Raw genomic sequence first — 23,781 nt, 5'->3', positions numbered from 1 at the left:
TGTCCCAGGACGGAAAACGGGTGCAGGAGCAGATAGAGAAGTGTGAGAACATCACCGCTCAGACTCGCGAGAAGGCAGCACTGGGGTTCACTGACAAATCAGATGGAGGTTCACGGGTCCCCGAGCCGACGGGATCATTGGAGTTCAAGCCGCAGGAAGAAAAAGGGGAAGAAAGGGGAGGCGTAGTACCCCCTGTCTCTGGTGAGACCCCAAACGAGAAACAAAACATGCAAGAGAATAAGCTAGAAAAATGACACTTACACACAGGTGAGCAGAAATGGTGGGAGACTGGGATTTGACCAACAATGCTGTCAGTTAAATTCCACCGACCTCAGATTTACGAATCTATACCTCTGCCCTCAGATCATTTGAATTCCCATGAGCATGCAGGGGAAACCCACTGCTTAGACAGTGGCAATTCCTGATAAGATGTCAAAAGTGATTCTTTGATTCCATGGTGTCCTGAGTACTGGGATTGCTACTTGACTCCTTGAACACAGTTTAATGTGAAGAAGCCCTGCCATTGCATTATTTTAACATCTAGAAAATGAACAGTAAATGCAGTGAGGTAAAACCCTTTGACACGGGCCTTGTGCTCTCTGAATCATAACGTTTCAAGTTTTTCTTTTATAAAGTTCTACGTGCCCAGCTACAGTACGTCGCCAGGCACTGTGAACAATATGATCTCATCTCACGTAAATGTTTCTGAATGAAATGTTTTCATTTCTATTCAGGACAGGCTGAACATGTTTGAACATGCTCTGCACTGTCTTCATTTGGTAGCTTTACGGTTGTTTTACACATCCATATCTCTTGAAATTAAAGGCCACACCTGGCCAGTCTGGCTAAACAAAAAGTAAAGTGAACTTCATTCCTCGACTTGTTTTTTTACTGGTAAAGTCGGCACAAGAACTTCCAGCTGTGTGTGGTTCAACCTGAAATGAACTATGAGCATCACCTCACATCACCTGCTATCACCTTGATGTTTATATCTTGCCTTTTATCAAATGATCTTTAGACTGCCAATGTGCAACAACAGGTAGTCCCCTCCAAAAAATCATACCCATCACTGGAGAGTCACATTACACCACAGCAGTACTGTTAATCCTTGTTGTAGAGGTTAAGTTTCTATAATATAGCGGTTTACAATTTTTTCTTTTGTTTCACTATTTGCTTGTAATGGAATGAAAACACTGCAGATCATGAATACTGTACTCCAGATCTACATGATTAAAGACAGGCATTGTGACCCTTGACCTGTATGGAGTATCCAAGAGCTGGCTAGATGAAGTTGAGGACCCAACAAGCTCCTAGGAGCCAGAAAAAGCCCTGAAATGCAAAATGACCTCTTCTTGTGTTTTTTTTATTTCAACAGCATTATTAAATATCACAACATCTGGTCCACAGTGCGGGCAGTGCTCAGGAACAGTCTGTTTTAAAATAGATCTAGGAAGTTTCCATCCTTAATGAAGCTGCAGATATTTTGTTGCCATTAAAGTGCGTTGTTGTGCCTCCACAACCGTGTTCTCCTTAACTCAGGCTGCCAGCAGGTCATACAGCAATAGAACAGAAAGCAGGACAAGCTTGAGTATAAAATACATTTTAAGCAGGGTCCTGTGCTACTGAGGGGTTGCATGTGTAGCCACATTAAATCATTCTTCACTCTTCTATCTGTATTATATTATGGATGAATAATACACAGTGCTTTGCTTGTACTGTACATTTACTCAGTCCTTTAAGGGCAGTAGTAGATGGCAAATGGCAGCAACATTAAATTTAACTAATATATCTCTTTGTCTGAAGCACTTAAAGCAAAATAACCATGGAGCACAACATCAGACATTTGTCATTTGGTAAAGTATACTCTGTTTAGGTAACTAGAGAAAAAAAAACTTTGAACTAATAGGTCCAACTTTGTTTTTAATTATTAAAAACATTCTATTGAAACACCATAGATTATGTCAGCAATGTGTACAAACAAAATAAAAATGGAGTTTCTCCATTTTCAACCTGACAGAAGAAAGGGAGAGAGCAAGCGAAAAGATAAATAAAACAGTAATGAGAAACAGACTTCACAATGAACAGTTCCATGAACATTCAAGAACGGAGAATATTTTTTTTATATAAAAGAAAAACACAATATTTTTGTTCGTGTTGCACAAAAAAAGGCAAAAATGTCCTTCACAGTTTGTAAATCCTTAGTGTGAACAAGGAGAAACATTTCAACGTCTGTGACTTTCGGTTCAGATGTGTCAGTTTTCACATCCCTTGTTACAGTACTGCACGCCCGTCAATACAATCCCTTTTTTTTAAAAAAAAAATCCTATTTAAATGTCTTTTTAAATGTTATCCAGCAAATTTGGATGTCCTTGTTCTGCAGGAGGAAGCAGTAGCGCTGTGTTTTCATTGTCTGTTTCTTGTTCACCGCTGCAGACAAAAGTGCAGACCAAAAGCTTCTTGTGCCATATTCACTTTTTAAAAACAAGCTGATGAAGAGCTTGAAACAGGAGAAGAAGGTTGTTCAGGGCCGAGGGTAAGAAAGGGGAAAAATAACTTAAAAAAAAAATCTTGCTCTTGGGTTCACTTGATCTGCGTGGCTTCTTGACTTGAGATTTACTTGACGATTCGCAGGACACAAGCAGAAAAGCAGCCAGCACTCCCAGTGGCTTCTATGGGTTTTCTAGTGATGTGTGATTTGTTTGAAGAATATTTTGTTTCCGAATCCATGAGGTTTTAAAAAAAAAAGGGCCTTGGCCTTCACGATTCTTCATAAAAAAATAAAAGCAGTGTGAGAATATCCTTGGAGATTATGCCTCTTGAAGACCAAACCCTAACCCGATTCAGAAGCTCAAAGGGGCATGTTTTTTTTACTTTTTCTTTATGCATTTGTATTTCGTTGAGGATAATGCTAAAACGGTGATCAGTCGTGCCGTGAGCATAACACCCCTGGGATTTGTGCAATGTGTGCATCCATGTGTCTGAAATGCCCTCGAAGGATTAAAACCCAAGCTCAGAAGTTAACCTGAGATTAATGAATTAATCTTGACATTATGATCCAGAGAACCGATATATATTTAAAAAAAAAAACAGGTTTATCTACAGTATATCTATTTGGAAAAATGTAAACAGTGGCACATATATGTGGTAAATTCATTAAAAAAACATGATTGTAGGGTTCAATTTCTATAATGAAGTTTATGTTTAATCGGAATATGGAATTTCTTCTGCCATAATGGCTGTTAAACTGAAAAGACGTTTATGTTCATCTACGTGTAACCGTCATCACAGAGGGCATATCAACACACGGCAAGTCTTTCGTGGGGGGGCGTACAGAAAACGATTAGCATTCCAGACATGCATCCCTTTACACTTGCAAATGTGAGTCTCAGGTTTGCGTAGTTTCTTTTTTAGTGTTGCTGAGAAGCTGCGCCAGCCCCGAGACTGGCCACAGGCCCGGTACGGTTTGCTCAGTGACACGAGAGTGCTGTGGCCGTGGGGATGCGTGGGGGGGCGCTTCACTCCAGGGCCTCGCTGTGCTCCAAGCCCAGGTCTCCCACGCTGGTGGTGTGCAGCTGCCTGCCTCCCTCCCCTTCCTCCTCCTCCATCTCCTCCTCTTCCTCCTCCTCCTCCTCCTCCTCCTCCTCCTCCTCTTCCGTGCCGTCCAGGGAGTCCTCCCCGCCGCCCCCCAGCATGGCCTGCTGCATGGCCAGGGTGGCCGAGTCCGAGGACAGGGGCTGCAGGCTGTCCATGGCCAGGGAGCCTGGGGCACAGAAAAACACATGAGCTGCACTGCAATCTAGAAGAAAAGAACACACAGGTTTAGCTGTTATAGATAAGGGCTCAGGGCAGCACGGTGGCTCTAGGGTCAGCACTGATGCCCTGAGGCTCTGGGGCCCCTGTCTCAGGCCTGGCCCTGGGGTGCTGTCTGTGTGGAGTCTGCATGTTCTCCCTGGGTTCGTGTGGGTTTCCCCTGGGTGCTCTGGTTTCCTCCACACATTTTCTTCCGAAAGGACTAGCCCCAGTGTGAGTGTGTCCGTGTCTGTGTGCTCCCGGCGTCCCGCCTTGTGCCTGTGGCCTGCCAGGACAGACACCGGCTCCCCCGTGACCCCGTGACCCTGACCCTGAACTGGATGAGACCGGTAGAAAATGGATGGACATGAGGGTTCAATAACGGTCACTTCAGCATGAATTTGAGGTTCTGAAGAAGAGAGCATCCTCAGATACACAGCAGTGCTCACGCTTACCCTACCCTTATCACTGGTGTCGGACGCTTCGTTCATATTCTATAGGACCTCAGCTGAAACTGACGAGTGATACAATAATAAATAACACACTTCATTTTATATAGTGCCTTTTAAAGGGGCTTCTCACATTAAATACTAAATATTTTATCAATATTTCTGTACTACTAATTTAGTATAGAAATATTGTACGAACGAAATGAATAATACTAAATAGTACGGAAACTAAATATTATATACTAAATGAAATACCGAATGCTTGCTTTCTCATCTTACTCTAAAGCATGTAAGGGAAGCGTATGAGGTGCAAGAACTGGAGTCAGGCCGTGGGAATGCATGGGGATCATGTGGGAAGCTGGCGCAGGACCATGGGAAAAACCCACAGGACTGCTCAGGCCCCGCCGCGTCCTTTACCATCGGTGCTGTTGGCGGAGTGCGCCCCGTGTGGCTGGAGGACCCCGGCCACGATGGAGTCCGGCCAGAAGCGCTGCGTGGGCCTGTGTTGGGACTTCATCTTCTTGGCCTTGGGAGCCGGGTCCGGGTTGCTGGCGTCCAGCATGGGCTGCAGGATCCGTCTCCGGGCGTTGATGAACCTGCCGGCACAGAGGACACGGGAGGGCTCGACAGGACACCCACAGAACAGACAGGGGGCGCTCTTCCTGCGGCCTCTTTCACGCCTCTCAAGCTCACCAGCTGGAAGCCAGTTTTGTTTTTTTTTGCCTCTGTTGGTCTTGTTGGAGAAATTTTGTCCCCGCTTCCCCTTAAAAAGACAGTCAGGAGTCCGTCTCAGAAGATAAAAGTGATGGTTTTGAAAATGCTCAGGAATCACTTCTCTGTACTGGGTATCGTGCTGGGTTCGCTGTTTCTGACTGATTCTCCAAGTGCCAGTGAATCAGTGGTCTTCCTGACTGCCTCAGTGCAGAGGCTAGCGCCCTGCATCTGCAGTGTTTTGTGTGGTGTTTAATTTTTTTAAGACTCAGCATTTGAAGGATTGTTTTTTCATTTTTGTTGACACAACAGAGGTCACGTGACCTCTGGGACATGGCATGTGCAAAGGTCACATGACCTCTGGGGAGCCAACAGAGGTCACTTGACTTCCTCTACTTACAGTAATCACTGCCTTGATTAAAGCCAATGACTGAGTTATTGTTCAGTAGTTTAAGAAAGTGTATGAGCAGTAAGCAAGGAGTCACAATAATGGTCAGAAATTTAATTCACCAGCAGATGGAGCCCAAAGTCTCTGAATGGAAACAGAAAAGTTCAACTGTGCCAACACAGCTACTTGAACTGCCATTTACAGTGTTGTGAGGTACTATAATTTTTTTAAGCTGTGAAAATCTTTCCATTTGTGCCACTGGCATGCTTACAAAGAGGTTTTTCGACCTTCTTATGTGATCAACGTTTTAAGTGAGTTTTCAAACACAGACTAATAACTAAATAAGAACAAACATCAACAGTACAATCAACATTACAATACCAGCATAGCCATACACTTTTATCCAGAACTCACCAAATATGAATCTACTCAACAGTCACACATAATAAACTACACGTATTTACTATTTTAGGAAACATATAATTGTAATAGCGGTAGAAATGCTTGTTTTAGGACTGATGCTTTTGAATTTGCCTTATTCTAGCTGCTGTAATACATTGCAATACATCGAGATTCTTGCAGCCTAGCCCTGCAAAAAATGTGTCTTGGACTCTATGTGGCTTCACCAAGGAAACTTCCATAGGTCTCTCAGACTTTTCATCCATCCAAACACATAGTGCTCGAATTTGGAAAGCCCAGTAATAAAAATATAAATTGGGGGCTGCTACACCACCCATAAACTCAGGTTGGTCTTAAGCCTAGTTCACTTTTTACTGCAAATGAATTTACAAGTGCAAATCCACCAGATTTAAATCTGCTAAAATGTTCTATCTAGGGCGACTGAAGAGAAGAGTCAGGACACTGGTTTAATTACTCAGAAGGATGGCGCCTCCTACAGTTCAGTGTGCACAGTGACCATACTGGGGAAGCTGATTTTTGGAAACTGTGGTCCAGATGGAATAGCGCCTCCTACTGGTCTGCCAATACTGACCGCGTCAACCTTGTTTTCCCTGAAGGTCTCCCATCCCAGCACTGACCAGGAGGCCCACCCTTGCTCAGCTTCTGGTTTTTTAAAAGTACCAGGTACCTGTCTGCAATTAAAATACCTTTATATACTGCCACTAACAGAGCAACTCCACCAGTGTTTACTGGTATTTAAAATCAGACGAAACCGATTTTTTCGTGTACTTACCAGTTGTTGACCTGCAGTAAGGTTAGATTGGTTTGTGCTGCGATCTGTCGCTTCTCGTCCTCTGTGGGGTAAGGGTGCTGCAGAGGGATGAAAGAGAAATAAATCTGCTGCTTGTTATCTCAGTGAACTTCCCAAGTAACATTGGTTCATATTATCCTTCTCCATCTTTTTGGGAAGAAACCAAAAGTTAGTCTTCCTAAATTCTCCCTAATTTCCATTGGACATTTCCAACTCTGCTGTTTGTAATATTACTCTCGGCCAGCACCGTGGCACTTCAGTCAGCATTGCTGCCTCACAGCGCTGGGGCCCCAGGTTCAATTCCCAGACTACTGTCTGCGTGGAGTTTGCATGTTCTGCCCGTGTTCACGTGAGTTTCCTCCCTGTGCTCCGGTTTCCTCCCACAGTCCAAAAACATACCGGTAGGGTAACTGGCTTCTGGGGAGACTGGCCCTGACATGCGTGTCTGTGTCGGTGTCTGTGTGTGCCCTGCAGTGTTCAGGGTGTTCAGGGTGTTCTGTGCCTGGTGCTTGCCAGGATAGGCCCCGGCTCACCAGGACAGGATAAAGTGGTTAGGAAATGGATGGCTGGGATATTTCTCTCTCCCAGTTGGGCTGTTGTGAGAACCAAAAAGCAAAAGGCCTTTGCATCCACTGTGAGGGCATATTTCCCACTCCACAGAAAATGAATGAGATGGGCAATCTGCCCAGTTTCTCCACAGGGGAGAAAACAGCCAAACACATGTTGGAAGTTATAAATTAAAAAAAATAAATTAAAAATGACCTTTAAAAGGTCCAAAAAGCATATGTTTGTAGTAGACTATGTTTTCTTTTATTAAGCACAGGAAAAGGCTACATAAAAATAGAGTGAATAAATTCAACAGTAAACTAAACACCAAGCTTTTCTTCAATAGCTAAAGAAAAGAAAAACAGAGTTACAAAACTACATACTGTAGTACTTTTTTCGTGCCATTTATATCATATACATTATCCTCCTGTAACACGCGCCAACTGTGACGCGAACTGGAAGAGACGTGGAAAGGGCACTCTTGAAACGAGGGGGTTGTGGGAGACTGCGACAAGCCCTTCAGCCACGCCGTCAGAGGCAATACCCCGGTTTCTTTCAAGAAAAAAGGCTGCTTGAGATCAGATCAGCCAGCCACTACCCACCTAATGGGCCAGGCGAGCTGAACGGCCTGCTCCTGTTTGTAAGCTCTCTGTTGTTCTTGTACATGGGGGTTCAGTTAAGAAGCTTGTGAACAACATCGGGGCACTTTTTGCTGTCTAATCGCCTGCCGTTGCTTCTCCCCCCTCAGACTCCACCAGCCCGGGGAAGGACTCTCTCAAACTCCCGCTCCCCCAGCCCCCTGCCCGCCCTCACCATGAGGTGCTGAAAGAGCCATGACCGCATGATGTTGGTGGCGTGCTTCGGAAGGACCCCTCGCTTGTTCTTCGACTTCTTATCGTCGTTGTCCAGGAGGGACGAAAGGTCCAGGTTCACCTTGGAGGGGGACACGACAAGGGGGGTGGGTGGTTGGGGGGGGGATAAGTCAGCATTGCCATGGCGACAAGGACCTTCCAGCACAAAAATGAGGTGGCTTTTCATTTCCCGGGCAACGCGGCCTTCTATCGCCATAGCAACACACCTTTCCCACTGCTGCAAGAGCCTCAAAAATAAAAACAAGAACAACTCTACGGTTTTGGAACACCTACAAAAGAAACACACTGCATGGCGTACTGCCAGTTTCAAGCAATAACAACTTCTTTTTTTTTTCCCCGTGAATCCAAGTTTGTTTGCTGAGGCTGCCTAAGAATAGCACAAACAGCTCCAAACCCTTCCGGTCTTTACTACGGTATGTATACATTCGGATTCGTCACGGTGCTGCTGGGGTTTTTTGTTTTGGGGGGGGGGAGGTTTTCAGAGCAGGTTTTTGGCACAGGATTTACATTTTTATCTACTCTGTGTCAGATCTAAGGTTAGCTAGCCGTTTTCTAAAACCTGGTTTTAATCTATTTCCGTTTCCAGACGTTCAGACTGATCTATTTTAACAAGTTAAATAAAGGACTGATTTTACGAGCAGTGTACAAACCCTGCTGGGATAAGCTAGCTTGTTTTTCTTCGAGCATTATAAGGTCCCGGAGTATTCCCCAGGAATTCGTGAAGAGCCTATTTTTACCGCCTTTTCCCTGGGTCTTCAAAGGTAGACGCAGGTTGCTATCCAGAGGGATTCCGCAGCGCTGCAGTAATAAAATCCAGAGATGGATTATCCCAGCAGGGGACAGGTCGATCAAACCTGCCCCAATGCTTTGCCAATTATAGAGATCCTGTAAGGACCCATAAAACTCTTTTCAAAGCCTTTAGCATAACTGACTAGTTTTCACAAGACAGCCAGTTCATGCCCTGAAATATACAGGACAGAGGAAAAGAGTCACAGTGTGTAGAGACAACTGTTTTTTTTGTTTGTTTTTTTTTGTGGGCAAAATATTAAATTAAAATACTGCATGCATGCATTTCTTAAAAAGCACCTATGATGTTTGCTAAAATATGTAATTCACAGTGGAATTTAATGTGTGTGCGTGTGTATCAAAGCCGCCAAGACAATATTTGTATGTATTTGGCACAAGGGTCTTACTGGAATCTCAGGCCTTAATGTTTATAGAAACTTTATGTTTATAGAAAAGGACAATTCACCTGGAACATTCTGGTATATCTGAAAAGCATGCACATTATGGGTATTTCCTTTATAGCTGAATATACTGCACATTGAGCACCAAAGATACATTAATTACAACTGCAATATAACAAGGTTATGAAGAAAAAGAAAGAAAAGGTTTCCTGTAATAGCTGCCCTGCCATTTTATGGAGCAGAGATGACCCAGGTAAATGCTTTATGCCAATAAAAAAGTGTCGCCAACAGGGCAGATTAACAGGGGTTCTGCTGTGAAAGTCCCAGGCTAAGCAGAGCGTGTGGCCAGTGCCTGAAGCAATACAAGCTGTACTGTACGTCCGCATGCTGTTCTATGGGATTCTGCTCCAGTCCTCCCATTTAGCCTGGACATGTGCGGACCCCTGCTCGTGGATCTTTTGGCAATCGACGACGACACATCTCATTCCAGATCATTCCGTTCAATGGGGCTTAAATCACATCCTAATCTTGTGAGGAAGCCCCTGTCCAGTGAGCACAATGAGGACATGCACTGTCCTGCGGGGAAGTGGACATGTCAGGATGAGCCCACGGGAAGGGCAGCAGGTGAGGTCCCAGGACCTCAGCGGTGCTTTCTAGGCAAGTCGCCATCGGACACTACTAGAGGAGTGCTGGAGAGACCAGATACTCCCGCCCAGACCATCACACTAGCGCCCCATCAACTGATCTCTCCAATACGACAATTAGCATACAATAATGCATATCTGCGCTACGCTGATGTCCATCCGTGTGGTCTGCACAAACACCCAGGACATTGCTAAAGAGTGGACTCCACTGCTTGCTGTGTCCACCAGTGCTGAGGCTCACACCACCTTATTCTGTCGCATCAATCAACACTTGTTAGTACTGGACCCCTGTGTGGTCATCAAGCCTTCAGCTGATTACTGATCAGCTGTTCGGCTGCCTCGTCCCGATGTGCACTGGCCACAGTGTGAAAGGCTTCGAGTGTCGGTTTGAGACCTAGTCTGATGAGCTAATCGTTGACGGACAGTGTCAATGATGTCATGGTTAGATATTTCTGGCTGTGGTGACCCCAGACAGTGAGAAACTGTAGAGTATGCTGATGTACAGTAGCCTCCAGCACAGGGATGGCACTGAGATGTTGTTGTCTTGATAAGTGGCTATTGGCATATTGGTTCCTATCTGTGGTTTTCAACATGCTTGTTGAACATGTTACATCACCTGGGTCTGGTCAGTTATTTAGTACTTGTGCAACAGGCATAGTCACTCCAGTGTGTCCCAGTCAGTCACGAATGGTCAAATAGTCAAAATATCTCCAACACCATTGAATCAATCGCCAGATCCTAAATCCTCACATGCATAAATACAGAGACAGCTTTACAGATAGTCCTGTTCACGAATACTATTTGCCTCGCAGAGGCTCTTTATATCATCTTTATGTAGACACACATATAAGAATCTTACTGCGCCTCGGACGAATGAAGAAAAAAAAATAGAAAGAAAACCTTTGAAAAAAAAAAAGCTCAGCAGCCACAACCGAACGTCTGCAGTTAGTGCATGAGTGCACCGCACAGGGAAATAAATAAATAAATCAACGCAAATTAATTCAATTCGGAGAACAAACAGGCGTCTTAAAAAAGAGCTCCCCGCTGAGCCGAAAATAAATAATAAAAAACGAAGTCCTCGTCACCATGGCAGCTGCGAGTCATGTGGATGCTGCTCCCCGCGCCCCAACGCGGGGATTGAGCGTTCCAGGAAGCAGGCTGAGCTAATTGGCAGCGCGAAGCAGGGGTATCATTACCAGGCCCTTGTCAGGGACAGGGCCGCGGGCACAGCCCCTATTCCCAGCCCGCTTGTACTCCGCAGCCTTGGCTGGGTCCCGGGGTACTCGCAGGGCTCAGTGCTGTCTGTCAAACGCACGATCACCTGCCAGCCGTGCTGATTGCTTAATACAGCGTCCCCCCCCTCCCCTGCTTTCCGCCCTGAAATTGTAAGTTGAAGTGGTCAACCTTTCTGCGCCGGCGCCCCTCCTCGCTGGACGTCTTCCCCAGCGAAGGCTTCAAATGTGATTACGTCTTCCCTTCCGAACGTTTAACCCCAGGGGCCAGCGTGGTATCTAGGCAGTTGTTTTCAGGTTTATCAATGCCTGAACACTGAGTTTACTTTGCTTCCCTGTTGTTGGCATCGTGTTTGAAAGACTGCTTTTACAGCATGCATTATTCCTGTACTTCACCAGTCTTTTACTGTGATTTCACTGTGCTTGACAGCATTTTACTCTGCTTTCACTATGGTGGATCACAGTAAATCTATACAAGAGTCAAACTGCTGAGTCAAGTTGCCACTTCTTGTTCTCCAGCACTGGAAGGTAATTGCTGAAACCAGACACTCTCTACTTTTGTTTTACTTTCTACTGGGTCTTTTTTTTTCCCTCCTCCCTACCAGGTGAATTCGCAGCCCTTTGAATTTCCTTGAAGGGAGGAGCTCAGGAGGCACCTTTCCAACTGTTTCCCAAAATGCACTAACTTGAGGGGCTGTGAAACTTCACGGGCTTGTTCTTTAAAACAGCTGGCCTTGGGCGTCATGGTCTCCACAGCGTTGGCCCGGTCGGTGTGCCAGACACTGGGAGCAGCTGGCTTGAAGATTCCTGCCCTCCCCAGTGAGGTTCATCTTCCTCTCACCTGCGCATTCTGGATTTGGATGGTTCCCTGGGGTAGAGCCTGGGTGAGCACCTGCCCTTGTGACGTCACCATGGTCACCGGCTGGTACAAGGTCCCCCCTGAAAGAAACAAAGCAGTAACGGAAGGCAGTGTCAGAAAGAAGAACGTACAGAGCCAGAGGAGAAAAAACAAACAAGCAACTGGACACAACACTGCCATACTGAAATGAGCAATGCCGTCCAGGGATACGAATAGTGTAGAAGGTGGTTTTTGTAAAGGCAAACCTGGTCTCGAGCGTTACAATACCCAGCCTGGGCTACGAGCTGAGAAACAGGTTGCAAACTTTTCGGGAATGAATGCGCCTCGTGAAGGAAGGCAGGATTAATCCGGTAACCCGAAATCCTGCAACATTCACGGAGTTTCCAAACCGCATCTATGGCGGTTATTTACTCCTCGGGCCTTTTCTGAATGAAACGGGAAATAAGCGTCTCCTTTACTGTTTGCGCTCGTTTCGCAAAAAGTTCTGTCGACAGAAATGTGATGTTCTCAGATGTTTACGTGGGAAGCCTGTGGTAACACAATTCCCCATTCAAGTCAATTATTTGAGACTGGAGGTGCCGTAAGGATTATTTATCTCTAAGTCCACAGAAGCTGTGCAGTTACTGATGTATTGACAGTGGCAGTTTGTTATTGCATATCCCTATATACTGTACCTTTCAGTTAATGGTTTAGCACATTGATTTGAGCTTGTTCGATAGTATTTGCTCCAGACATCTGAAAACGATTCCACGAGGATATGTTTTTGTAGCACCTTGGTGGTCAAATGTGGAACAGATCTGGTTTGAACAGCCATATTCCTGAGAGCAACAGGCAACAGTGTAACGCACTACACTAACATAAACGGCTTGCATCATTTATGAGGCCATTGGGGGAATATTTAAATAGTTTAGGACTCATCTATGTCTTTTAGAGAGCTCCTCTGCATTCCCTTGAGAACAACGGGCAGACAGGCAACTTAAGTCCTGCTGCCTGTGGGACAGGCCCCCCACCTGATACGACTTGTGAGTTGATGGTTGTCATGGCGACGTTGCCCTGCTGCAGAGCGCTGGCTGGGACCACAATCCCCGAGGGATTGACGGAGCTGGAGACCGTTGTCATGGAAGGGGCGGAGTTCTGCAGCAGGTCCTATGAGGAGTTGGGATATGAGAGAGAGGAAGAGAGAAACTGCGAATGAGGCGCCATCCTCAAAACCCATTTTAGTATCCGAGAGCAGAAAAGGAGCCAAAAGGTTTATAACCGTTACTGTGGTTAGTGAGATACTGTGCTGGCCATAACTGTGCCTTTGCCTCTTTAAGTGGTTCATTTAATTAGTCCGAAGTCAGCTTTAAAGCAGAGAGTCACTCAACACTGAAGTCTTCAATATGTGCTTCTGACTTCAAAGGGTCTTTCACTCGACTGACTGGGTTTATATCTGTCCTTGAGCTCCTTGTTTCAACCCAACACATGGTTACCTACCATGTACCTAAGGTGATGATACATTCGCTTTAATAAAAATTAATTGAGAAATTTGTAACACCCGGCTGAAATAGCAGGGAAGCCAACACCCAGCACCTGGAGACCTACAATGAAACAAATGCAGGGGAAAAACAGAAAATGAAACCTGAGTGGCCAATAAATAAGAACCTCACGCCATATCACAGCTCAACACGAGCCTGAATGCTCCGCAGGCCTCCCTGATTCAGTATTTTTCGAGAGATGCTTCAGCAGTATTACAGACTGCCTGCTGTTAGAAAGCCGGACTACATTCAGTGACTCAGACACGACAGCGTTTCAGGAGATTAAAGGACCTTGAACAACTGAATTGCACTCCTCCAGCTTGCGGCACTAATCCTACCCGGCCATTTGGGGTGGCAAGCTGTTTACGACAGCCCTCCTCCTCGGCCACTCGGCCCTGGCTGTCATTAGCCTTTTCACCCGAAACGCTGAGAGAAGCCCACTAGAGGGCTCAGATCCCCCTTTTCAGACAACCCTTGACAAAACCCAGATGACGGTGTCAAAAGATGGCACACAAATGTTTATGAAACCCCTCCCCCCTTTTGGAAGTGCTCGCTGTGGGTTCCACTTCGCTGACCGCTCGTCTTTGGATGCTCTATTAGATTCCACTCCATTTCCACAAAAGGGGGGTTTTCCTTCCTTAGTACAGGAGGCACGAATATTTTGTGATCAAGTGCATTTGTATTCTATAGAAACATGTGGTTCAGGTGAAAAGCTCGAGGAACGGGAGCAAGCCATTTGCCTTGTGAGTTTCCCTATTCCTTTGTATTACAGTGAAAATAAAAGCTGGAATAGCACCGATAACAACAGTTCAAGGAGCCATGCAGACTGGAGCCGCAGCAGCAATGCAGCTGAGTTCAGATCCCTGTTGGCATGCCTTCCGTGTGGAGTCTGCATGTTCTCTACAGGTCCACTTTTTCTGTTATTCTGGATACTTAAGCCTCCTCCCACTGCCTGAAGACATGCTAGGCATGTAAAACGGTCTCTTGATATCGTCCCCGTGTGCGTGTGATGGCTCGTCCTGCCCTGTGCCTCGTGCTTGGACAGGCTCCAGCGTAGTGTGACCCTTGCCAGGAGGAAGTGGCTTTACTGCAGCAGGGTGGATGAAGGGATAGGCTTGAACTGCACGGTAATGGAAAGCAGAGAAAAGCCTCTTCTGTATCACGTTACCTCAAACATATAATAGTAGCTATTCGGGGACACATATTGAGATGCCACGCTGCTGTCTCAAGCCGCTATATATAAATACAGGGGGATCAGAAAAGAAGCAAATCGCCAAGGGAAATAACAAAACATTGACCACTCAGGAAAAAAAAACGCAAGTAAGTTTTTGCCCCCCCATTTCACTTTTTAAGCGATCCATACGTTTCAACAATTAGCTCAATCCTCATTATCGCTTCGCATTCTAATTATCTCGGCCTTAAGAAAGATTAAAAAAAAGAAATCTTGCGGCGGGCAAGCAGGCCGGCGGCAGGCTGGATTTCCATCTCATTAACTTCCTCCTCGTTATTTTCTGGAAAATTACAGATTAAAAATAAAATGTGTATCTCAATTTGTCGGGGCATCGAGACTCATCAGCGTCTCTCCCTCTCCCTTTCCCCTTCCATCCCTCCTCTCCGTCTCCTTGGAGGCAAATTATCTGTCTGGCTGTTGGTCTCTTTGTCTGTCACAAATACTTTAATTGCTCTGTTCTTTCTCCCAATTTGTTTTTCTCACTTTTCCCACTTTCACACCCCGGCTCTACCCTTCTGCACCGATGAGAAAAGGAAACAGCTCGGGTCTAACGGACTGAAATATCTCAAAAACAGACAGTGAAATCACAGGAACTCAGATGAACATATCAGGGCATTCTGAGGTGTTCAGGGTGAAACGTGACTTTCTGCTGGCAATGTGTGTGACCTCAGTGAGCGTTAACACAATACCAGCAGCACTGACGCACAGACCTGATCAGCCTCACGCCAGATTGCTGTGGGATATTCTGCCACTCCTCCTGTCCACCTGCAGGCAGCTCAGAGAAGACTGCCCCCTGTCGAAGGCACCTGGTCCGACAGACCAATCAGATCAGGAGTAAAAGCTGAGCATGGCAATCTCTTGACATTGTTTTCTTGAAGTCGTGCCATTGTAAGCCTAGAACTATGTGGTCTTGCATTGTCCGGCCTTGCATTGAGAAGTGACACCTCCGGAGCTGCTTTCAAGAACAGAAAAAAAAAACTAAACCTGCTAGCTCAGGGACGCATCGCTCAGCAGTGCATCTGCCATCAATGTGCGCAAAAATAGTGATTAAAAAGAAAATATTAATTCCAAAGAAATTCTTATTACAATTCCACCACCACATCGGCGACACAAATAAAACAGCAGTCAGTAACACTCACAATTATGTCTGCAAGCAAGTTGCGTTCCTTCAGGTCTGTCATGGCCTTCATCTGTGACAAAAAAAACAAACACTCCACTGCTCTCTGCCTCCACTTTTCCACTTTGGATATTCAGTGGCCCACAGAAGATGGCGATTTTGTTTCTTAGCTGTCAACATGCAGCCTCCAAATGGCTGCAGATCATTTTCACGTAAGTCATCATTTTCACGATGAGCTGCAGTTACCCTGATGATATAAGGATTTATTCCTGGCTTTTTTTTACGCTGAGCAGTCCCGGGGTAACACTTCAGCTCAGCAGCTGCAATCCACACTTTCTAAATGCAAAACAATCAAAGTTTCTGAATGCAGATGTATACATTAATAAACGCACTGTAATAATCACCGATGAGAACCCACTGAGTTTTGCTAAAAACGTGGCAAGTAACCCTTAAAAGGTTATTCAGTTCGCAGCCCTACTATTAGTACTCTGTTATCACTGCGTTAATGTTCTGTCACTGCATCATATATTTTAAAGGATTTAGAAATGGACCTTGCAGCCTCTAGACCAACGTTAGCCAGCCTTAAAACAAAAAACCAACTGCAGACAGATCAGACAGACGTGACCGACCAGGGCCGGTCGTGCTGTCCCACTGCGTTCGAGGACAAGGCCTGCCCCTCGCAGAGTCTGTGTCTGGGTCCGAGCAGCCTGTTTGATTTGCAGTGTGCATCGGCAAATTCACCCAGTGTTTGGCCTTGCCCTGGACATACGTGCCTGGTTACCTTGGAAACCTGTAAAAAGGGGAACCTGCTCCACTAGATAGAGCCGGCCTGTCTAGCAATCCTGAGCTCTCTTCCTGTATGTACTGTACACGAGCAGTGCTCCAGCAGACCTGCGGACTGGCAGGTCGAAAAGTGATGCTGTACTTCCTGCACCTTGAGATCAAGGCTTAGGGGTCAGCGTGAAGCGCTTGGGTGGTGAAGAACTGGGGTCAGAAAGCAGATAAGAGATGGACAACAGCCAGAAGAACCACATCTAAATCTGTATCAACGTCACAGCCACCTACGTGCACTATAACATGCCCACAACAAGCTGAGTTAAAACAACAAAACTATATAACTGTATGCATCTGTGTACATAAATACAGTATATCACAATATACCGTATAATGATGTTTCGGACCCATTTATATAGGTAGATGCTATGAATTCATACATTGGGGTGAAAAAGGAAGTGCGCCCCTTTACAATTTTATGGTTAAACATATTTAGACATAGTTGATTTTCACCTAGTCCTTAACAGTAGATACCACTAACCTCATTTGTCAAAATAACACACAAACATTCTATTTTGAAACATTATTTGTTAAAAAAAATATCAGCCGGCATTCAATATCCTCGTGGGAGTAAGTGCATCCTTAGGTCTGCCAGTTCAATTAACAGGGTCACCAAAACATGTGCCAATGATCAGTTGATCATCAGGAAGGGATTTCCACCTGTATATAAAATCAGAAACGTTGTTCAGTTTGGTCTGAAGCATGAGTTTTGTGGTAATACATCATGCCCAGCTCAAAAGACATCTGTGAGAGTCTCAGATAAAGAATTGTTGCTGTTAATCCATCTAGGAAGGGTTACAAAGCCATTTCCAAACAGTACATGGAGTCCATCATTCCATAGTAAGAACAAGAACAATCTGCAAATGGAAAAAATTAAAGACCTTTGTCAATTAACCCAACAGCGTCCGTCCTACCAAATTCTCTTCATTATCTGACCATACGATGCTCCTAGAAGCCTCAAATAACCCCAAGGTGACAATCCTCAAACAGCCCAGAGCTGGAGCCGTTCTGCGAGCTAGAATTCCTCCTGGGAGATGTGAAAGACTGATCAACTCTTACAGGAAATGTTTAATTCAAGTAATTGTTGCTGAAGGGGGTGCGACATGTTAGCAAATTACAAAGTAAAGCACTTACTTTTCCACACCGAGATATTGAATGCTGGATGAGTTTTTAAATAAATATTAACAAAGTAACATCTTTGTTTCTTACAGTAGGTGTCACGTGAGGTCAGTTTTATCTACTATTAGGACTTGGTAAAGACTAGGTGAAAGTCAAATTCTGTATGTCTAAATATGTTAAAACATAAAATTGCAAGGAGGTGTGCTTTTTATGACATCGTATAATTGTACTGCTGGTTTGGAGGCTAAGGTAAGAGCAGGGAGTTGGTATGTGTTTTACTGATTTATTGCTACAAACTGGAGGAAGACAGCAAGCTAGGTCCCTGAGACAATGAAACTGTTTAGAATACTGGTGAATGGATATCTCTAACCTGGCTTTGTTTTCTGCTTTGTTTGTTGCTTTGCTGTAAACAGCTGACTTCCATTCTCATGTCTGAATCTATTTTCATTGGTATACCCAGGTACTTTTCTTGTGCTTACATGAAACAGTGGTGTGGATTCACACCGTTATGAATGTGAAGTTCTGGAGTTCTGTTGGAGACCATGGTAGATTTGCACCAAAAGAAGAACTCCGTCCTGACTGGGGATTACATAAATCTTGTGCTTTCATTTGTATGAATCTGTATTTGTATTTGTATGGCATTTGTATGAATTGTGTTCTCATGGCGCACTAAGGAAGGGCACATACTGTACTGCGTCTGTGAAGAATACAGTTGTGTCCACATGAAAGCTGTTTAGCACTCATCTGATGAGCACTGATCCAAGATGCATGATGCAGGTTTTTTTTAGATTTCCTCTTCAGTGAAACAGAGCAGTTTGTGAGGGGGTTGTGTTCAGAAAGCACAGAGCAGAGCTGACATCGGTGCCCACGCGGCGCCCTCTCTCCGGGGGCGGGACTGACCTGCTGGAGGTTCAGGGAAGTGTGCGAGGGCGAGTAAGGTCCTCCCAAGTCGTTCCTCAGCAGGTTGTCGCTGTGCATCTTGGTCTTGAGGCAGGTGATGTAGCGGTTGCAGAAGTCCTTGCAGAGCTCGTTCACCTTCTCCAGCTCCAGCAGGTGAATCCGCAGCACCTGGATTGCTTTCACCATCTGGAGAGGAGGGCAGAAGGCTCTTTGAACACACTGCTCTTTGCTTTTGCAGTGGAAATCACATACAGAGGGTGTCAGTCATCTTGCCATTACTTCCACAATGCACTGCTGAGAGTCACAGACAAGAGTAAACCTCCTAGTCAATACTGTAAAGCAGCCCTAATATCATAGCTGTCTTAACCTTCCCTGGCTTTGAATATTCCTTTTTCTGGAGCGCTGTAAACATGATCTCAAAGATAAATTCCATGGAAAAACAAGTGTATCACATATACAGGTACAATGCATATTTTAAATAAAACATTCACTATCCCTTTTCCATACCTACTGTATGTCGCTAGATTTCACAGGTTGATCACAGTCATGATAGCTGTTAGCTCCTGGACCCCATTATTTTTCAGTTCCTCCTACCTGTCCATTCCCAAGACGCATTCTCCCAAATCTGTTGCATAAGCTGCTTTGGAATCTTCTGTTTTTTTTTCCCTTTCTTTTCCCCTCCGTACTGCGCTTTCAAAGTCAGCACTCAAGGGCACTGGAATAGGCGGAAAAGTGCTTCGCCAAGGAGGGGATAAATCTGCCAATTACCGCAGCTCATTTAATCAGGGCCCGATGCCATCTCTTTCGGCACCCAGGCGCGTAGTATAACTGTCCTGCCGAAGAATTACGGTGCGTGAGGGCTGCTCGTGACCGGCGCCTCGTAAAGCCCACAGATGCAGAGTTAATTGACTGCGTGCCACTTGCCAGCCGAGCGAGCCCATAATGATGAACGCTGACCTTTTTTTCCCCCCCCCTCCCTAATTTCTAATTACAGCCAGCTGTCATGCAGGCAGGAAGGCAGAGGGAGAGGCGGGAGGCAGAGACGGAGTCGGAGAGCGAGGTTTGCTCCTTAATAACAATTAATACCCCTGGCCTCTCAGTCCCCTTTATGCCAGACTGCCTAGCTGATGACATTAGCCGGGATTAGCACACCCAGGGATCTATCAGGAAGTTGCTCATCGACTCGGCTTCACTGAGCAGCTCTGCAGCAGTGCAAACGGAAGCACGGCTCTAACAGGCGGGGGCACGCGGGGGGTGGGGGGGTGTCCAGCTGGGGGGGGGGAGGGGGCAGAACGGCCTCCTCTCCCTCTGTGTTCTTCTATCCCCGCGCAAACGGGTCTGCTACATCCGAGACGTGGCAGGAAGATACTCCTGAACCCCCCCACCCCAAGCACCACTGACAGCTCTGTGCGGGTGCCCGTGGGAGGACGGACCAGGTTATCGAGCTCGGGGTCCTCGCTGAAGAACGGCTTGTGGTCCTGCTCTTGCTGGTGGACGAAGTTCTCGATGTCGACGTCGAAGCTGGCCGAGGTGATGCACTCGGAGCCCTGCGTGGCCTGCTCGCACTTCTCGAACAGCAGCGCCAGCAGGGGGAACAGGGGGTGTCTGCGGACAGACAAGAGGGGGCGTCAGAGACAGGGGGAGAGACAGAGGCACGTTCCACACAAGCTCTCACAGGAAGGGCTAAACTCCGAAAAACACCCTTGTCTTGGGCACCTCATCTCTGACATCATATTTCAGCCTGGAGAATGTGTGGGAGAACGCTCCGGTCAGGAAGAAGCACGTTGCAGTGTTTACATACCTTCTGCAAGTCAAGTAAAACACTTAAAGAGGCAGAAATGAAAACTATTGGATGTGATGTGAACTTTATAACTGTGTGTGGGGTGATGGAGGGGGGTGGGGGTTAGGAGATTTCATCCTTTTTTCCGCAGCACAGAAAGATGCGACCTCTACAGCCGTGCATACCAGTAATAACACCTGATGCTTCTGTAAGTTCGGAACGGGCAAAAAGTCAACGCAACCAAGGACACGCCCTACGAAATCCAGAGGAATAAAAGAGTTTTGAGGAAAAGAACCTGAAAGTGAAAACCTACCACAGTGATTCTCGTGCCATCTTTTTCTTTTACCTCTTGAGGCAGTAGGGCTGTCTCTTTGGAGAAGGAAAGAAAGAACCTGCTGCCCTCAGTGGCGATACAGACACACGGAGTCAGCGAGTCAGTCAGGGCTCTGCTTGTAAGCCATCGCTCTCATTTGCAGCCTTTAATAGGCGGGTATATTAGACTCTAATCTGCCTGATCCCAATTTAATGCAGCTCCCTTCAGTCACCGTGAGCTGAATACCAAATGGCCGAGCTCCACCGAACAGCCATCCGCAGTCCCACAGGGGCCATCCTGGGGCTGAGGAAGGCAGATTCCTCTCCGCCAGCACACGGATTAGGATATATGAACCCTCAATCCCCCTCTCTCTCTTTTTTTCTCACTATCTCTTTCACCCGGACATCATTCCTCTGCTTCTCTTTTAACTCCTAAGAAGAGGCAGCGCAGATCCTTCCTTCTACACTGCCGCACAGAAACGGGGAGATGCGCGTGACTGGAGTGCTCTCTGTGTCGTAGTGTTTTCCAAGACATTTCAGAAATATAGATGCATCCGTAAAAGTAGAAGACAACAAATACTTGCTAAATTCTGACCAGGTTATGCCTTGTTACTTCAGTCTAGTCTCAGTGGTGTTAAAGCATTAATTTCACTGGATGTACAGTAAATGAATGTCTGGAGGGGGAACAAAAAGCTCACAAAATACATCTTACAAGTTTGTAAAGTGCTTATGCAGCTACCTGATCCTGTCCCTTTCCAGTACTTGGACTTTTTTTCTAAACTTTATCTTTTTAACCTGGAAATGGAATAATTTCAGGGTTAAAAACTGTGAAACTGAGCTCGAAACCTTTTCAGACTGTACTGTTCTGGCAGTTGCTTTAACAGGATCACATTTGGGAGCTACACTACGGCCCTGGGTGATTATCTGTTGCTTTTGACAGATCCTTGGCCTCAGACCCTGCTATATTTTCACAGCAGTGCTCTACAGCTAGGGCTGGTGGGCTGACAGGACATCACAGGACCTCTGGGATTTCTGCGGATGGTGAAAGGCAAAAAAAAAATGACATTGTGATTTTTTAATTTGCCTTTTATGTGTTTCTGTTCTCAGCCAGGTTAACACTTTCTGCAGTCCTGTATCTTTCACTGGGGAAGCAAAGCACTGATTTACATTGAAGGCACGGGAAAACGGCAAGATGTTAAATTTCTGGTGTTTCCATTATCTGCCAGATGTGGGACCTGAAACAGAAATAAAAGCAATCCGAAGATTCTCCATCTCTCCGCGAAAACTGTGGGACTAATTTAAAGTGTGATGTTTCCTAAAACGGACAACATTCACAAAGCACCTGGCACCTCTGGTGCATCGTTTACTGTATCTGTTGGCATAGTGGGCTTCAAGAAACCAAGACACTTTTTACCTATAGTAGAAATCTTGTGGAATCTTGTTCACCTTTGACCTGTATCCCTTCTCCCACTTGTGTTTTCATGTCCTTTCAGGAGTTGTGATTGGGTTACAAAATTAAATAGTAGAGCCAAGTGGAAGCATGCTCTGTGATCTCTGTAATTTTCAGGACAAACACCCTCTTCTCTCGACTGCAGCTCTGTGACTGGGTGTGCGTTCTTCTCTTATCTTTTTGGGGTTACTAAATTACCAGGAACAAATAATTCCAGCAATATTTCTGTGAGGGAGGGTGTTTTGGCTCGCACCCATCCTCACATCCTGTCTCTGAGTGCGTCTCTCTCTCTCTCTCTCCCACCGTGACCTCCTCCAGCAGTTTAAATCCCTGCAATTTTTCCAGGCGGATAAGAACAAGAGTGCGGGGGCTGTGGGCGAAGCTAATCTGTTAACCTTTGAAAATTTGTGGACCAAACCGTTGAAAATTAAAAGCTTAATGCTGTTTATCCTTGACCCCCGCATATCAATTCTTGCACTGCTGTTCAGAGTTGAAGAGCTGAGAATGAAGTGGTACAGGCTAGGGCTCGTAAAAGACACAGATATGGGGAGCAGAGGAAAAATGCTCCTTCTAAATCTGAAAATAAGGAAAAGTTACACTTTTAAATCTTTCCCAGTGTTTTCCATGGTTATTTCACATCTACCATACCATTATGAATGGTTTTATTAAAATAGCCAGGAGAAGGGTGAGCACAAAAGGAAAAAAATAGACAAATTTGATCATATTTTTTTTCATTTCCAAATTTCTGCGATGACCTTAGCATGAGGCAACATGCCAGTTCTGGATTAAATTCACGTGAGCTACCAAAGACTGTCTACCCAAAACTTTCAGATGTGTTTTCTTTATTTCTTCCTGCCATCTGATTTATATAGGAATTCTGTGCCTTTTTAAAGTTAACAAGGAATTGTTCAATAGCACTCATTCTGCTCTTGAGGCAAAGTTGGTCTACAGGGGACGCTGTGAAGCTTCTGTGGCTCAGACAAATGCCAAACATCCACTTAAGTCAACTTTGAGAGTTCATTTTGAGAAAGGAAAAACATATTTGTAGTAGGCTCACACAAAAATCAAAGGGTTCTCCATTTCACAGTGTTTTTGAAGACGCTGACTGTGTTCCTAACTGTGGTTTGCCATTCTTGAAGCCTGTAAGTGAGATGATGGTGACACAAGTTATCTGCACTGCACTGCACTGAGCCAGCTGACAGGGGGGTCATTAAAGTCGCCATAAAACAAAGATTTACAGGAGAGAATAGGGAAGCAAGAACAGAAAGAAGGTCTTTTCATTTTCAAGAATTAAAACCTACTATTCACTTCCATTATTTAGAAATAACCCAGAAGGAAAAAGATAAGAATAAAATCAGAAGCAGGGGAAAGGTCTTCACCTTTCTTGCATTCTCTTTCAAGATAGCAAAAGTATGTGAAGGTTTAAGTTTTGTAAAATATAACAAATTAATAATACAGTCTAGGGACTTGTTACTTAAAACAGCCCATAGCTACTGTATGCTGCAGACCAAGATTAAGGATAAAATCTTTGGATGCCCTTGTAGGACAGACCATAACCTTAATGGGTTCTTTGCTTAAATAAGAATTATGTTAACTAAATACCTAGAGTAAGTCTTCACAAAACAGTCATTAAT

At 45.3% G+C, this 23,781-nt stretch overlaps 1 protein-coding gene across 4 annotated transcripts in view; it reads right to left on the bottom strand.

The window, feature by feature from the left end:
- Positions 1 to 1,903: 1,903 nt before the first annotated feature.
- pknox2 (pbx/knotted 1 homeobox 2) overlaps positions 1,904 to 23,781 on the bottom strand; it is an 89,846-nt gene continuing 67,968 nt past the window's right edge. Inside the window, exons 5-13 of one of the 4 annotated variants that reach the window (XM_088939601.1) lie at positions 20,039 to 20,210; positions 18,606 to 18,791; positions 15,775 to 15,825; positions 12,898 to 13,033; positions 11,870 to 11,967; positions 7,907 to 8,026; positions 6,530 to 6,606; positions 4,656 to 4,834; positions 1,904 to 3,796 (exon numbers count right to left, since the gene is read on the bottom strand). In XM_088939601.1, coding sequence (XP_088795727.1) covers positions 3,516 to 3,796; positions 4,656 to 4,834; positions 6,530 to 6,606; positions 7,907 to 8,026; positions 11,870 to 11,967; positions 12,898 to 13,033; positions 15,775 to 15,825; positions 18,606 to 18,791; positions 20,039 to 20,210 — 1,300 coding nt within the window. In that variant the 3' untranslated portion in view covers positions 1,904 to 3,515. The remainder of the gene's footprint in view (positions 3,797 to 4,655; positions 4,835 to 6,529; positions 6,607 to 7,906; positions 8,027 to 11,869; positions 11,968 to 12,897; positions 13,034 to 15,774; positions 15,826 to 18,605; positions 18,792 to 20,038; positions 20,211 to 23,781) is intronic. The other 3 variants (XM_088939602.1, XM_088939603.1, XM_088939604.1) reach the window with 3 other exon arrangements.

Source organism: Atractosteus spatula, chromosome 22 (genome assembly GCF_055471065.1).
Source record: "Atractosteus spatula isolate fAtrSpa1 chromosome 22, fAtrSpa1.hap1, whole genome shotgun sequence".
Lineage (NCBI taxonomy): Eukaryota > Metazoa > Chordata > Actinopteri > Semionotiformes > Lepisosteidae > Atractosteus > Atractosteus spatula.
Note: the sequence above shows the minus strand (reverse complement) of the source record. Positions and strands in the feature narration are given on the sequence as shown.